Here is a 17,580-nt window from a genome sequence, read left to right on the forward strand (position 1 = left end):
ACGGGCCGTAGGAAACTCAATGTAAAATTCTAAACTGTTGAATTCCCGCTTCCGTAATTATTTTACATCAAAATTCATAAAAGAATATTTGTAGAGAATTGAAATTTGTATTAAAATCAAAAGTTAAAATTGTTCTATACTACGATTTAAACGCATTCCAAAATTTTGAAAAATATAATACATTTGCCACATTAGGTATGTGTGTAAAAGTTAGGCCACACGTTACTATTTAACTGACAGTGCTCACACCATTGACTGAATAAAAAATCTTTATTATTAATACTTTCTCCGCAACTGAGGGTATCTTATCAACTGTATTGTTTTTAAACAATAAATGATAAAATAAAAATATTGACAGTTCAAAAATGTGAAAATAATACCTTCATTGTGACACATTATTGCACTGTTTGTGGCCTAATTTTGGGCTGAAGAACTCAAAAATGTCTTACATTTTTACAAAATTTTGGAATATGTTTAATTCCTAAAACAATTTTAACAGTTGTCTTCAATATAGATTTAAATCATCTAGAAATAGTTTCTAATGTCTTTTGATGTAAAATAATTAGGGAAGCAGGATTTCAACAGTTTACAATTTTACATTGAGTTTCCTATGGCCCGTTTTCCAATTCACCACCCGATATATGGAATTAGCCTCAGTTTGGTTGTAGTGACAATTGAATTATTACCTAAAAAATACTTGACGTTTCGACCGCCACTCCGGAAATCGTTTTCATAAAAATGAAAAAAGGTTTTGTTGAAAAAAGCTGTGTATAACCGTCAATTGTTGTTGTTGAGGTTACGTTTTATCGGATTCAACAAAAATATTTGAGGTTTAAATGTATACTTCGTCTAATTTACTAACCGTTGCACGTCATCCGCGTCATAGCCTGTGACGTCGCATGATACCAACACGAAATATTTAGGCGAGAGGTGTGTTCTTTTTTAGAATCATTTTGCCGAGTACACTGGAATTACAGCCACTAGACATATTTTATTATATACGCGTAGAAATAATATTTGAAGATTTCTATTAATGTTAACCTAAAGAAATACACAATAATATGTTTCATTTAATTTGTATAAATGGATTATAAAGCGTTTTTATGAAGCACATTTGTTCGGAACACACTGTAACTGTAATCGAACGAAGGTGATATTTTGGCATAAATTGGTAAAATTTATTTGACAGTTGCGGTATTTATTGTTTTTATTATTTACTCTACTATAAAAAGATCCTCTACTACAAAAATATAAATTTCACCTAATTTTATCACGACTTGGAATAATCGAGGTATCTGACAACTTTTTTAGTTGTTATTGTAGATATATACAAAGAAACCTACCGGCTTGTTGCCAAGAGTTCGGAGCCGTTTTTTAATTATTAACAATGCAGTGCAAAAACGCTTGCACTACAAATCTTAAAAGATTATAACTTAATTCTTGTTCTCTATTTCTTAAGTTTTTACTTATTTACATTGAATATTAATTTGTTTTTTTGTATAATCCACGTTTACAATAATTATGTGATCTACTTGATTTAAAATGGATTCAGGATTTTTTTATACTTTGGCAACTATGTCAACTTAGATCTCTGGCGTAGATAATGACGTGCAACGGTAAGTAAATTAGACGGACTGTACTTACCTTGAAGGTTGTAGGTAACAGCCAGCTTTGGCTATAAAGATATGAGGGTGTACAGTTCAAGTTCTGATATTCTCTACAGTTTGTGCCATAATTCTATATGTTATGTGATTCCGTGTTTGTAAGTGTCCGTAATAATGAGTTTTTGAGCGAGAAAGATGTAAATTGTGTTTTTATGTGTTATGTGTTGCATATGGTTAGTGAGTGATAGAGACATGTGTCTCATATTTTTTATTCTATCCTCTATTGTTGGTATGTTCTTGTTGTTTAACTCGTCTTTAAGTATTGTTATCCAAAGTCTGCTGCATTCTGCTGATGCATTTGCTACACATTTTTCTTCATGTAATAGGATTTGCTGTCTCTTTCATTTTTCCATTTTCTCAGGCATGTTTGCGTATTTGTGATGTGGCGAAGTCAATGTTTTTGATATAAGTTTCATATTAGTTTATCCTTACATTTAGTGGTCTTGCTGTTTCATCACGCGTCGAAATTGTTGTATTCACAGGGTATTTTTTAGATACAGTTCTTTGACCTTTCTTGTGTATTGTTGCGTTTTGTTTTATACAAGGGCGGATTTAGGGCCGATTTTCGGGAGGGGCCATAAACTTTTTTTGGGGAGGGTACCAGGGGGCAATTTTCAAAAATTAGGGTTACAATGATGGTGAGTTTTAAGGCACTTTTCACACACTTTTGAGTGCTATATAGACATTCAAAACTTATCGTTATTAAAGAATTATTAAAGTAAGTACCGATTCCTACATATTTCTTCGGATCCAAGTGCAGTTTTTTTAACAAGTTTAATACTATGTTTCCCAATGCTTCTCCTGTCAGGCCTTGTTTCCCTCTTTCTTGATTTTCACTAATTATTTTTATGTTCTCATAAGCGTCAATGAACTTGACAAAGTCTTCACAAATGTTGATACTGTGTATGTATCTTAAATTTAGAGAGAAAGATGTTCCACGTGGGATACGTCGGTCGTTTCGTCAAATATAACAAAGTAACAATTTGCACTTTGGCCCAGATTCATTATTTGTTCAATTATTTCTTCACCACAACATGTTATCAATTTATTTTGACTGGTGCTACTAATATATGTTATTCGGGAAGGTGCTGTGGATAGGTATTGTTTACAGTCTTATCTCCTGATGCGATTTTAAACCATAACAATTCCCCTCATACTAGGGCCAGTATCTTCGTCCAGAAGCAGAAAGCCATCATCACGATGGTCTCTTAAAGGAATATGTTATATGTTAGAGGACTCTGCTATTGGTCGCAGTCTTTCTCTATTTTCTTGTGTCTGCTTAGACCTCTGAGAGTCTACCTGGTTAATGACTGACTTTTGCTGGTTACGATAACTTTGTAGAAAATCTAGCCCAACCTGAAACCAATCCTTGTGGTATGATGTTTGTTGATGGGTTTGTATGGCTTCGCTTTGCCCATGAGCTTGGCGAAAAATGTTAAAGGTTTCGTGACAAGGCTTTGGGCTGTCAACCCTTCATTGTGACCATATTTTTTATTAGAAAAATAAAACGGAATACTTGCAAAACAATCTCTTTTGAATGTGGGAAAGTACCAACCAACTTTGTTATAAGTGCTGGTGATCCAATTATAACTCGTCATTTCTTTTTTATTCTTTATGTGTACAAAATACAGAAATTGATACGATTTTGATGGTTTCCAAAGTCGTTCTAACAATTGGCACTTTGTAAAATTATCAACATTTTGATTTACAAAACATCCTATGTCATTCTTGAAGTTTCCGTTACTGCTTTTGTTCAATTCTAGTTCAGAAGTCATATTTATCCCATGTTTTTTACATACCTATATGTGTTTGAAACTAAAAACATTTGAAATCAAACAGATAAAATAGAGAATGTGGAAAAATCCCCTTACGAACAATTCACACATCCACCATTTCGGGCTGGGAAAAATTTTTTGAATAGAATCAAAGATCCAAATACCAGCTCTTAGAAATGTGTTTCGCCCTCTTCAACCTCTCTGGGCTCATCAGTAAAGATGAGAGATTGAATATCTTTAGACACATTCCAATCAAAAAACAACATTCGAGACCTAGACATAGCATGAGCGTAAATCTACGGCAAATCTGACAATGACAGTCTCAAGTTTTAATTCCCTAATTACTTAAAGTAAGTAAAATATATGTTTAAAAACAAAAGATGTAGATCTTCGAAACACACTCAGTGATCCAAATATCCAAGGTTAATGGTTTAACGACCACTCGTACGAAACCAAACAGATGAAATAGAGAATGTGGAAAAATCCCCTTACGAACAATTCACACATCCACCATTTCGGGCTGGGAAAAATTTTTTGAATAGAATCAAAAATCCAGACACCAGTTCTTAGAAATTTGTTTCGCCCTCTTCACAAAAACATTTGAATTGAAAATATTTAAATTTCTATTTTTTTAAATTCTCGGAGGGGGCCATGGCCCCCATGGCCCCCTCCTTGGATCCGCCACTGGTTTTATAAAGGATAGATCTGAGTGTATAGGTTGTTCTGGATAAACTCTTGACATATGGCATTGTTGTCATCCTTGAGTTCCTTCTTGTGAGTGCTTCTGTATTGCTTATGGTTATTATTGTAATGGTTATTATTTTATTTCTTCTATCTTGTGGAATTATTTGTTCACAATAGGAACTTCACAATATAACCCGAATTAATTAGACGACGTATTCAAAATATTACTTCTGATCTACATTTTTATATATTACTGATTATATTTTTCAAAAAATTTCTTCTTCCATGCCAGAAACAATACGTGACAGTATGGCAAAAAACTTTTCCGTTACGTGTCAGTAGTTAATGATTTAAATCTTTATATAGAGTAGGTTGTTAGTAAGTTTTGAGAAACTTTATTTTATGTTTACGTCATTAACTATTTCAACATTTAGGATTATCAGCTATGATGTGTCTTCCTGGTGACTTGACGACTGAACAAGGTGTAAACGTGTTTGTGGTGTATTTTCATGTGTATGTGTTTGTGATATTAGATCTGGATCCCGCGTATGAAAAAAAAGTTGATTAATAGTAAGCTGAAAATTTGTTAATAGCTTAAGCGTGTCTAGTCGGACACACTTTGTTATATGGGAACACTGGAACAGGGGAAGTTTTAATTGTGGAACAGGTTAAAAATTTTGAACATCAAACTACGAAAATGTCCCATGTATTTTGGCGGACAGAACTTCCAATTAATTTGATACCTTTTCATTAATCTGTCCTGCAAAAATCAGACTGCTATTTATCACCGAATGTACATTTTAATAAATGGAACACGTAGAACATGTCTAATGACAGGAATTATGGCAGGGGACCAATATAGCAGTCTGATTTTTGCATGAGAGTTTAATGAAAGGGTAACAAATAAATTTGAAGTTCTGTCCGACAAAATACAGGGGACGTTTCCGTGGTCTGACGCTCCAAATTTTTAACCTGTTCCACAATTAAAACTTCTCCTGTTACAGTGTTCCCATATATCAAAGTTTGTCCGACTAGACACCCTTAAGCTATTAAAAAATTTTCAGCTTACTATTATTCAACTTTTTTTTCATACGCGGGATCCAGACCTATATACAGTTAATAACATAGCTACAAACCCCATATTATGGTTTTATTTTATCTGCGAGTGTATATTTATTATTTTATTATAATAATATTTACAAACATACAACCTAAAACGCTTAAAACGATTTCTGTTGAAGCGATCAATGAAAATGGGATTGGAGATCCAAATGTAACAAAGAATGGTTCAAAAAACATAAAACTAACTCTTTCAACAAGGACGCGGGGTGGATTTAGTAGTTCGGCTACTTTACAGCTAGTTCCAAACCCAGATAAAAGAGGAGGGTTACAAGTGAAGCTAGTATTCTGTTTATGGTAAAATAACAAAGAGCTCCTATAACCAATGGTAATGCCTCGGATTCGACGGGATTAAACAAGGACAACATGGTGAAAAACAAGTACTAAACCTAGAGTTCTATGAATTAGATGATAACATCATTTAACAACAAACACCAAGAGATTTTAATGGAAATAAAAGGACAGTTACTTGAAAGCTGTGCTCTATCAGATACTAAAAATAAAGATAAAGGTAACAGAAATATGACAACTACGTACTAATATAATGTAGAAAGAATAAAAACGAGCGGACAGCATTAAGCATTGGCAAAGAAGTACATAAAAGATGAAAGCAGATCAGCGACACGAAATATATTAATGAGTACAATCAAATTATAAAAATTTCAGACATTACAAATAGAATCCTTTTATGAGAACTTGTGAGAAGCGGACATGCACAAGAAGAATCGTAACTTACATTTCTCAATCCAAATTTCTTTTTAAAATTGTGGTACCTGCATTTGATTTTAATTTATACTTTATCGTAAAGGTCATATCAATAGTAAACTGTATTCGTTTGAATTAAGGAATTTTGCTAATTACTCCTGGGTGATTTGCATAAAAAACTAATATTTACCAATCAAAAACAGTAAATACGGAATCTAGATAATTTGACATACAAATAAAAATTCTCTTTTTAAAATTAATTAGTATCATCATTGTAATTGATCCAAAATTGTTGACGGATTTTTTCTTTATATTAGAATACCTCACGTCATCTTTGTGCAAACAAATATTGACAAAGTTAACAAGGCTGATCAAATTAGCAGGAAATTGCCAATAAATGGTGTAAAAAATCACAGTACTCGTTAAGATTCTTAACTCAGTAGGTTGATGGATAACTTGCGGAAAAATATGGTGTATATTTTACCAAAGAGACCAAAGCAAGGACATACCTTTGTTTTTCCAACATTAAAACAGTAAGTTTATGTTTAAATTTTTTTTTTATAAATTTTGAGACAGCAATTAAGAGCGTAGGCGCAAAATTTTGCGCCAATGCTTTATTAATGCATTCATTTTTTTCGAATCCTGAGAAAATTAATAAATATTTTTGAAATATTATTACATTATTACCAAGTGCCGAAAGTCCCTGAAAACTTCAATAATGTTTATTTTAATAAGTTACAGGAGTAAAAAAAAAGAGAAAAGTTGGTGTGATTTTGTCTCTTGTAGAATAAACAAAAAGTATTTTTTGAATAAGATAATTGAAATTAAAAAGCATACTCAATTTTCTCTTCTTTTTTACCCCCGTAACTTATTAAAATAAACATTATAGTTTCCGGACCAGTAAAATTTTCAGGGACTTTCAACCCTCGGTAATAAAAAGAATCTCTCATTTTGCGTTTAAATTTTTCAAAAATACTTATTAGTTTTCTCAGGATTCGAAAAAAATGAATGCATTTAAAAAGCATTGGTCCGAAATTTTGCGCCTACGCTCTTAATAGTACTTAAGACATGTTTGTACACATTTGTAATAACAATAATAAAAATATTATTTCTAATGACTAGTTGATTTTTTCATTATATTGCCGCCGTATCTCCTAGGTATCGTTTTATAAATATGACTTGCTTCACAATGCAATAGGCCATAAGTATCAAAATACAATTAACGTTTTATTTTTAATAAATTGTAATAATATCCAGCGAATAACTTTATAATTTGCTAACTAAATTGTAATTTTGAAGCCAGTCATTCTCAAAATAGATTATTTACAAGGCATAACTCGTTTGTTACAGAATGTTTTGCTCATTTCTCGAAATTATTATGTTTTGCACTTGTGGCACTATTTAACTATATTAGGTGTGCGATATGTACGTAACTGTAGAAACATATATTTCAACATATTAAATATCTTGTTTAAAAGCCGTTAGATGTCACCACAAGTACTTATTGGACGAAATAGGATGTCCTTAATCGGGGACAATGTCTTACAAGGGTGAGAACACATGGAGCTACATATAAAAAATTATAAAATAGGTTGTCCTCAATTGGGGACCCGGTGAAAGAAAGGGCTATACAAGAAGCTTAAGGCTTCATTTACACTTAATGAGTTTACTGGCTGAGAGTAATTGCAACCACTAGACTTGCGTCCGGTTTTCCGTCTACTATTTACTATTACTATATGTATACATATTTTCAAGTTTTTTGCTAGTAGTTAGAAAAGCAAAATAGCTTAGTGCCACAGTGCACGCTGCTGTCAATGTTTTAGCAATCTGGGTCAGAACGACTGACCCAGTCCCAGTCAGGGTCAGTCTGGATCAAAACGACTGTTAAAGGAGATATAAATTGATATCCATTCCTATAGGAATTTTATAAGATTATTTTACCAAAATTTCCAGAACTGTTAAAACTAGTTGAACCCGAACTTAGAAAGTCTAAAACATGGATGAAAAAATCCTATTTCTCCTAAAATAAAAATAGAAGTAACTATAAAATAGCACTAGGCCGGTCTATCAACTTCTAGCAAGCTCTTGCCGACATGTAGCAAGTGCACTTTCCTGCAAGTTTAGTGGCCTCAAGTACTTTCAGCCAGTAAACTTTCCAAGTGTACATGAGGCTTTAGCCACGTGTTACGGACTATCATTTCTGAATCTTCTTTCGTGCTCATTGCTTTTCTAATATTATTGTGCCTTGCTTTATTCTCTTTAGCTTCATTTATACTTGGCAAGTTTACTGGCTGAAAGTACTTGCAACCACTAAACTGTTAAGTGTAAACAACAGGAAAGTGCTAGCAAGTTCACTTTCCTGTTGCTTACACATGGCAAGTTTAGCGGCCGCAAGTACTCTCCGCCAGTAAACTTCCCAAGTGTAAATGAAGATTTAGGGAGTTTTCAATTAGCCACTTTCCGGTATTCTGAATTCTTCTTCTTCTTCATTTTGTTTGCATCCACTCCTGGACAAAGGCCTCCCCATGAGTTCTCCATTCTTCTCTGTTTTGTGCTATTTGGTGCCATTTTCTGGTATTCGGACTACTTGTTTATAATATTTTGTTGTTGTTAATTCAACATCCAAAGTACTTGGCATGAGTTCTCTGTTTTAAAATTTTCTCATTGATCATTGTGATCGATTTGCATTAAGACCAGTGAATTATTTTAATTACTCTTGATTGCTATTATTTTGATCTTGGTAATTTAAATATAAACCTTAATTAACAAATTACTAAATAAACCTATTACCATTACCTAAATTAACAAATTTGCGAAAAAATGTTATTTGCATTATAAATAAGCAATATTAATAATCTATTTTGCAGGAAAAGTTGCGTTATGTTACCAATATTAAGCAAAAAAACATTGGTTTACCAATATTATTTAATTATTGATATTATTTAATTTATTTGTTTGTTAAATGTTACTATTTTTCAATTGCAAAAACGCGGTTGTTGCTGATAGAGTATACTTTTTGTTTGTATAGTCGGTTCGCTAAACTCAGAGACATCTGGCTAGTGATTTTAGTAAGTAATTTTGCCAATTTGGTAAATAGACAAAAAATAATTACTAAATAGTAAGTAATTTTGCCAATTTTGGCAAAATTGGCAAAAAACAAAAAAATACTTATTAAAATCACTAGCCAGTTGTGTCTTGAGTTTAGCGAGCCGACTATATGTATATTTTCAACCAATGCATTGAAAAACTAAAATTTCAATTTAACTCCCATCCCGTCCAAAATGGCGTTTGAAAATTGTTCCAATTTGTTTAAAACTTGTTTGACAATGTCATTTATACAGATAGTAAAAATTGTAGCAAATTTTGAAACAATGATTTTCGTAGCTGCCTTAAATTAACACTTTTGCCCAAAAAGTGGTGGGGGAAGTAGATCTAACGTTCAAAAGTTGAACCATTGTTTCTTGAACGCAAGACTTCGTGTCGGCAAAAAAATTTGCAATATCTCCGTTAATTATGGACCACGACCAATTTTAATGTTTTTAATGTGACGTAGCATCTAAGAATAATAATATCTACATGACTCTTTTTGTTATAATTTATTAATTTTTTTTAAAATCATTAATTTGCTTTATTTATTACACTATTGTAATAAATAAAAATTATTTTTTCGCCATCCGTCACTAAAGTCAATCAATATTTTACTCATTTGCGGCAGTAAAATAACACTTTATTGTAGATACTGAAAGAAGAAGAACCTTACCTGCCGCAAAAACTGATGAAGATAACCTAGATTGAATGTAAGTGGTTGATGGCAGTAATCGATTATTTATTTGAGTAAACTTAAAATTTATTTATTATAATTATTCAAAATATTCTACAAAATTTCAGTTGATATTAGTTAAATTTATGTGAAAAAGTGACATTCTGTACTATTTTTTAATTATATTGATATAAAATAAATCAAAACTTTACTTATTTAGTAATTATTCAACATTGATCTATCGATTAAAAATCAGAAGTGGCCTCATGCAAAAGTCATCTGTCATAACTACTGTTATCTGAAATTTTTATAAATAAATAAATGTTGTACAATAAAAAGATATATGACAATAAAACAAAATGTGTAACAGTTCTACGTCATATCCTACTACAACATTAGGCAATTATTTTTAAAAAATACATTCAGTAAGTACATAATTAATTAGCATGTTAATTTGGCATATAGTGTTGAAAATTCTTATTGTTAGTTAAACGTAATTACTTAGTCACACAGTGAAAAATGGATTTAATAATAATAATATCGTCTCAACCATAAGTGTTAATAAAGTATATCCGTGTGATTACATAATTTGGTATAATGCAATACTTAGGAAAAGATCAATTTTATGTGTTTTCAAACAGTAATTCGAATGTACACAAGAGTGAATTTTATATTTTACAGTTTTCAAAGGTTTTAATAACCAATAAAAAAGTTTTTGAAAAGTTTATATTTTGTTTGGTGTAAAATCACATTCGTTGTACAATGTTGGCGTTATACATGCCGTAAAATTTATAGTAGTTAGTATTTTACAATATTATTTCCAATAACAGTTAACGCGATTTATATAGTCACGTAAATAAATTTTAAACAAATAATACAATATGTTACAGAATTACGTGGAATACTAAGTTTAGGTCATGTGTGTATTATTTATACAGGGTGTTTCATTAATAATCGTCCATATAGTAACTGGAGAAACCTTAGCACAAAATACAAAGATTTAACCTGAAACACTTAAATAAAATGTAGTTCCTTACTGAGTTACAGGGTGTTTTATCTAAAAATTTATTAACCATTTTTGCTCAGCAATTTAAAACTATTCGACGTATCCTTTTCATACTTGGCAGGAGGTATAGGTACCATACAAGCTACTAAATTTTGTTAAACAAACGTTTCTGGCTATTACCGGAGTCGTACGACGGGGGGAAGTGAAGGTTGACCCTTTCCAAATTCTACGCCACTGGCGGAATTGTTATTTTAGTTCAATTTTTGGATTCTCCAATACTTTCTATGAAAATAATATACTCTTCATTTGTAACGGTAAAGTCATTAGTTTTAGAGATCTTTGAAGTTAAAAATGAAACGACACGGTTATCTTGATTAATGTATTGTGTCGCTTCATTTATAATTTCAAATATCTCGAAAATTCATTTTATCGTTACGAATGAAGAGTATATTATTTACATAAAAAGTATTGGAAAATCAAAAAATTACACTAAAATAGCAATTTCGGCAGTGGCGTAGAATTTGGGAAGGGTCAACTTTCAATCAACTATCCCCTATCGTACTCCTCTGGTAGTAGCTAGAAACGTTTATTTATCTTAATTTAGTAGAGTGTACAGTAGCTACACTTTCTGCCAAGTATGATAAGGTTAGGCGAAATAGTTTTGAAGTACTGGGTTCAAATAATTTTTACATTTTAATCGTATGAATCATATCATAAATTAAACAAAATAACTGTGCCGTTTCATATTTAACTTCAAATATCTCGAAAACTGACTTTATCGCTACTAATGAAGAGGATATTATTTACGTAGAAAGTATGGGAAAATCTAAAAATGACACTAAAATAGTAATTCCTCTAGGGGCGTAAAATTTGAGAAGGGTCAACCATTCACTCTCCCCTGTCGTACGCCTCTGGTAGTAGCTAGAAACGTTTGTTTATCATAATTTAGTAGGGTGCATAATAGTAGTCGCACTTTCTGCCAAGCATGAAAAGGATACGTTAAATAGTTTTAAATTGCTGAGCAAAAATAGTTTTTAAATTTTTAGATAAAACACCCTGTAACTCAGTAAGGAACCACATTTTATTTAAGCGTTTTATTTTAAATCTTTGAATTTTGTGCTAAGGTTTAACCAGTTATTATATGGACAGTTATTAATGAAACACCCTGTATTATTATTTATTATTGTCTTTTAAATGAATTTTCTTAGTCCAGAGAAATAAGATTTTTCTCGTGACACATCCTCCTCCAGGCTGAAACCTAATTTTTGAGTAGCATGGACAGCCATATTAATAACCTTTATGTCAAAAATTTCAATATGGCGTTCGCTGAATATGTCTATCCTTATTGGTTGCTTAGAAAATTGCAAAATAAATCATAAATTTTGAGTTTTTATAAATATTCATAACTTATGTAAAAATTAACTTGAACGTTCTTATCATACGGAATGCTGTGACTTCTGGTGCTTAAATCATACCCTAAATTTCAAAGCAATTGGTCAAATAGTTTAAAAGTTATTTAATTTGTTTATCCCAAATAAATTTTTTTTGCAACGCTAAAGTCAAAAAATTATGAGGTTACAGTAAGACTTCTGACAGTTTATGGAAGACGAATGTTTTAGGTCTGGATCCCGCGTATGAAAAAAAAAGTTGAATAATAGCAAGCTGAAAATTTGTTAATAGCTTAAGGGTGTCAAGTCGGATAAACTTTAATATATGGGGAACACTGGAACAGGGGCAGTTTTAATTGTGGAACAGGTTAAAAATTTGGAACGGTCACACCAAGAAAACGGCACATTTATTTTGTCCGATAGAACAGATTTAAACTCTCCGAACAGAGATTAAACTCTCATGCAAAAATCAGACTGCCATTTATCACCTGTTATAATTCCTGTCATTTGACATATTTTACATGTTCCACTCATTAAAACGAAAAATAGCAGTCTAATTTTTGCATGAGAGTTTATTCTCTGTTCGAAGAGTTTAAGTTTGTTCTGTCGGACAAATTAAATGTGCCGTTTCGTGGTGTGACCGTTCCAAATTTTTAAAATGTTCCACAATTAAAACTGCCCCTGTTCCAGTGTTCCCATATATCAAAGTTTATCCGACTAGACACCCTTAACCTATTAACAAATTTTCAGCTTGCTATTAATCAACTTTTTTTTCATACGCGGGATCCAGACCTATTTATACTATTGACTTAATTAAAAGAAAAATGACAAAAAGTAATTTCAAACAGTGTAAAATTATTTTGCAAGAACACGTCGATTTTTTGCTTAATTAAAATCAATTAGAATAACTTTTTAACCGTTACCCATAGAATAATTAATTTTTCAGATTTGGTTAGACTGAATTTTTATACACATTTAGAAAGAAAAATAATTGTCCTAGGTTAATTAGGGACGAAGTTAAGCCCCCCCTTTTTTTTAATTCACATGTTTGTGCAAAATAATTTTGCAGTATTTAGAATTAGTTTTTGTGATTATTTTTTTAAATAAATTAATAGTATAAATCTTCTTCTTACATAAACTATCCAAAGTATTAGTGTAACTTCATCATTTTCTGACTTATAGCGTTGCAAAAAAAATAATTTGGGATAAACAAATTAAATAACTTTTAAACTATTTGACCAATTGCTTTGAAATTTAGGGTATGATTTAAACACCAGAAGTCTCAGCATTCCGTGTAATAAGAACGTTCTAATTAATTTTTACATAAGTTATGAATATTTATAACAACTCAAAATTTATGATTTATTTTGCAATTTTCTAAGCAAACAATAAGGACAGATATATTCAGCGAACGCCATATTGAAGTTTTTTATACGATATATGAGTTTCTCACTCTCAAATTGGTTTAAAATACTTAACTTTTTGGTTATAGACGAAAAAAGCGAAAATCTACCGTTTTTTGATCTTCATTTGTTTATAACTATGTATATCATCAAAATCGGCTGCAGAAAACATATAGGTTATTAATATAGATGTCCATACTACTCAAAAAATATGGTTTTGGCCTGGAGGGGGTTGTGTCACCAACAGGATATTTTTTTTCCTTATTTATCTGAACTATCTATGCTTAGCCTTTTAGTAAATAAATTTTGATTATAATTATTTTTAAATCAATGTAGAATCCATAATGGAAATCAAAAGCACATAATATAAGTAAAGTGACCTTCTGAATATTATGTCATATTTTATTATGAACATAAGGTAAGTGGTCCTGGATATAGAAGTATAATATCATGGCTGGCCAATCTTAGGAAATGGACTGGTTTAATAGACGGAGAGCTAGAGCCGAAAAATCATCGCCATAAGTAATATGGAGTTTTTACTGTGAAATGTGTCCATTGTATATTGACAATTATGACCCCTTTCAGGCTAAAGGGATGAAAGGGGAAAGTTAGTGCAGTCATTAAAGGTTATTACCTCCTATTTTGTTAATCCTCCATCGATTTGCATGAAAATTGGTAACTTGTTAGAGCATACCTCAAGAAATAAAACTGATTTGGTGACAACTTGCACTTTTACCCTGGTGGTGAATACCACCCCTTCCCGCGGGTGAAAACAATTTAATTAAAAATAACCCCACAAATCGGTAGAGGGACAAATTTTAAGGAAAATTTGTTATATCATGTTATTAGAATAATCAATACTTTTTGAGTTAGATTAAAGATTTTTCTATTTGAGAGCAAATGTGTGAAGTTACGGATGATAAAAAGAACATATTAATTAATTGTATGTTAGTAAAATATTATTTTTATATTATTTCGATATTTAATTGAATTTTTTCTATCAATATAACCTGAATAGGTATGTTAAGAAACTGGGGGTGTCCAATAATGGGTACATTTGACATATTCGAATACACTTTTGCTAAATTTATAATATTTAAATAATATAAAAATAATATTTTAGTAACCTACAATTAATTAATATGTTCTTCTTATCATCCGTAACTTCTAGCATGTGCTCTTAAACAGACAAATCTTTGATATTTAATAACTCAAAAAGTATTGATTAATTAACATGATATAAAAAAATTTACTTATAATTTGTCCCTCTATCGATTTGTGGGGTTATTTTTAACAAAATAGTTTTCACCCCGAGAACGGGTGGTATCCACTCCATGGGTAAAAGTGCAAGTTAAGACTAAATCCTTTTTATTTCTTGGGGTATGCTCTAACTAGTCACCAATTTTCATGCAAATCGATGGAGGTTTAACAAAATAGGAGGTGAAAACCTTTAAGAACTATACTAACTTTCCCCTTTCATCCTGTATCCACTGAGGTGTTAGCCTGAAAGGGGTCATAATTATAAATATACAATAGACACATTTCACATGCCAAACTCCATATTACTTATGACGATTATTTTTCGGCTCTAGCTCTTAGATTATAACATGCACATACACATCTTAGGGAGAAGAAAAATATTTTATTATACAACAGAATTAGAGATTTTTTTTTCGTTTTTTGGTCATCATCCTGGCTGAATATATGCTTCCTCCTCTATTCCCAACCGACTCACTTATTAATCTGCTATTCCTTTTCATTAAGTCGTTGTTTCATCTTGTTGTTGGTCGCACTACACTTTGTTTGTACTGACATCGTCTCAGTCCAATACCTTCTTTGTTTATCTACTATCTCTCATTCTTGCTATATATCCTCTCCATTTCCATTTTGGTCTGGCTCTCCTTTTTGTGGTATCAGTCAGCTTAGTTTTTCTCGTATTTCCCAATTTTTAACGGTTTCTCGAATAGTTATTCTGCACGTAGAAAAAATGATACAATTAGTCCTGAAGAGAAAACAAACTAGTAGGTAGAGAAGGGCAAAAAGGGGATAACACGACAAAGATAGAGTAGTAATGTTAAAAACTTAATAGGTATAAATGTTGAACGTTGGAAGCATAACTTAGGCCACACAAATTGGAAAAAGAACGACATTAACAACAGAGAATGCGTAGAGAGAACTCTTCCAAGTACTAAATAAAAGAAATATCAAAAATGAGGAAATGTCAAGCAAGACAAGGATGCCATTAATGCCAACTTACAGAATAGTTCTATAACGACTTTGGTATACGGAGCAGAAAACTGGATCTTAAACAAAAGACAAAAAAGTATTGTTCAAGCAGCTGAAATGAAGTTTCTCAGAAAGACAATAGGTGTTAAAAGAACGCTCAGAAATAGAAAGAGTGACATGAAAGAAAAGTCAAATACAGAAAAAAATCGTTAACAGAAAAAAAACCTTCGTTTGACACAATACAGAAAAAAAAAAATGTGTGTACTTTGTATACACGTAAGAAGGTATACTTCTATATATGATTTCAACGAAATCAATATACTTTAAACAGTTTACTTATATTTAACTTAAATATTAAACTAATTTTAATACTTACTAGTTTCCAAAAAATTTTATTAAAACGATACCAAAATTTAAAAAATAAAAGAATAAAACACACACAAACGCATTGAAAAATACCACAAAGAAATGATTTCTGAAAAATAATTGTTGCCAAAAATTTTAACTAAATACGTATTTTCTGAAAAAAATTATATAATAATATACTTACGATCATAGGATTTATAAAAAAAAATAAAAACAATAGTAACTTGCATTGGGGATTGAACGCACACCCGTCGATCCCGCCGATCTAAAATCAAAGCGCTTTTCCACTGCGCCAAATTTGCGTATCTGTCATGAGGGAATATACACCAACTGAACGTTTACACCATAAACTTTTTGACAGTTGTTTATTACTTATATGAATTTAATCAAATTAGTTTGATGTTTGTGGAATTAAAGGAATATTTTGTGGAATAACAATATATTAGGTGAATATTAGTAGAAATTTTGATGGTAATCAAATTATGTTAAATCAAAGCATTACATATACTATTTTGGTAGGTTCATTTTACATTTTCCGAATAAGTAGGTACCTATGTAATTTTATATTAGAATACTGAAACATTTACAATTATTACGTATGTGTCGCTTTTAAAAACTATTTAAAAAGTCAGTACAATAATTATAAACTTGATTTTTTCTCTGCTATCACAACAATAAAAACTAATATACACAACATTTTTGTTTATCTATAATCTCCATATTGAACAATTATTGACAGATGATTTTAATACCTAATCAGATCCCGTATAACGTTTGAGCGACTAATACCATTTAATACGATACTGTCGGTGTGCGCATGCGCCAGGGAATGTAAAATTCACCCTCGTGCCTAATGAACTATAACTTCAAAAAAAATATACGGAGAGTTATTCAGAATGAACAGTAATAGGCGAGGAAAGAGAGTTAAAGACGACATGGTAGGCAAAACCAATACGGAAGAAAGAAAAAATGTTCAAACGTTTGGGTAAATCATGACAGAATCATGATATGACAGAGAAAAACTAATGTCACAGCACAAAAAATAATGGAGAAAATTGATCAAAATCAGATATTATACAAACTATCGACACCTATGTCTGGTTGCACCAACAGATCTTAAGCACCAGCTTAACCCAGCTCAGTTTATAGATTATGACTGTCTAGTCTAGGACTATGTCTTAAACTCAGATAGCAACTTAAGCTGAGAATAACGGAGAGTTGAGATTAACATCGGTTCAAACTGAAAATATTCTAAGACTTAATGGTGCAACTCGTATGTTTCATAAACTGAGCTAAGGCACGTCTTAGGGTTAAGATCTCTTGGTGCGATTAGGCATTAAAGATATAAGAGATCGATTATGTATTAATCTATGAATGTAGGTATAGGGGAGTGCATATAGATTTTCACTTCGGAAAAAATCAAACAAGATAGAACTTTTTGTAATTTCATTAAGAAATGTTTAGTAAACAACTTATCAAAAAGT

General features: G+C 31.3%; 1 protein-coding gene across 2 annotated transcripts in view; it reads left to right on the forward strand.

The window, feature by feature from the left end:
* Window positions 1-17,580, forward strand: part of LOC114328177 (sodium- and chloride-dependent GABA transporter ine) — a 218,285-nt gene that overhangs the window by 137,672 nt on the left and 63,033 nt on the right. Inside the window, exon 1 of one of the 2 annotated variants that reach the window (XM_028276957.2) lies at window positions 6,342-6,480. The exons of the other annotated variant lie outside the window; for it this stretch is intronic. Coding sequence (XP_028132758.1) covers window positions 6,395-6,480 — 86 coding nt within the window. The 5' untranslated portion in view covers window positions 6,342-6,394. Of the gene's footprint in view, window positions 1-6,341; window positions 6,481-17,580 lie in introns of those variants that run through there. 2 annotated transcript variants of the gene reach the window in all.

The sequence above is a fragment of the Diabrotica virgifera genome, chromosome 6 (genome assembly GCF_917563875.1).
Source record: "Diabrotica virgifera virgifera chromosome 6, PGI_DIABVI_V3a".
Taxonomy (NCBI): Eukaryota; Metazoa; Arthropoda; class Insecta; order Coleoptera; family Chrysomelidae; genus Diabrotica; species Diabrotica virgifera.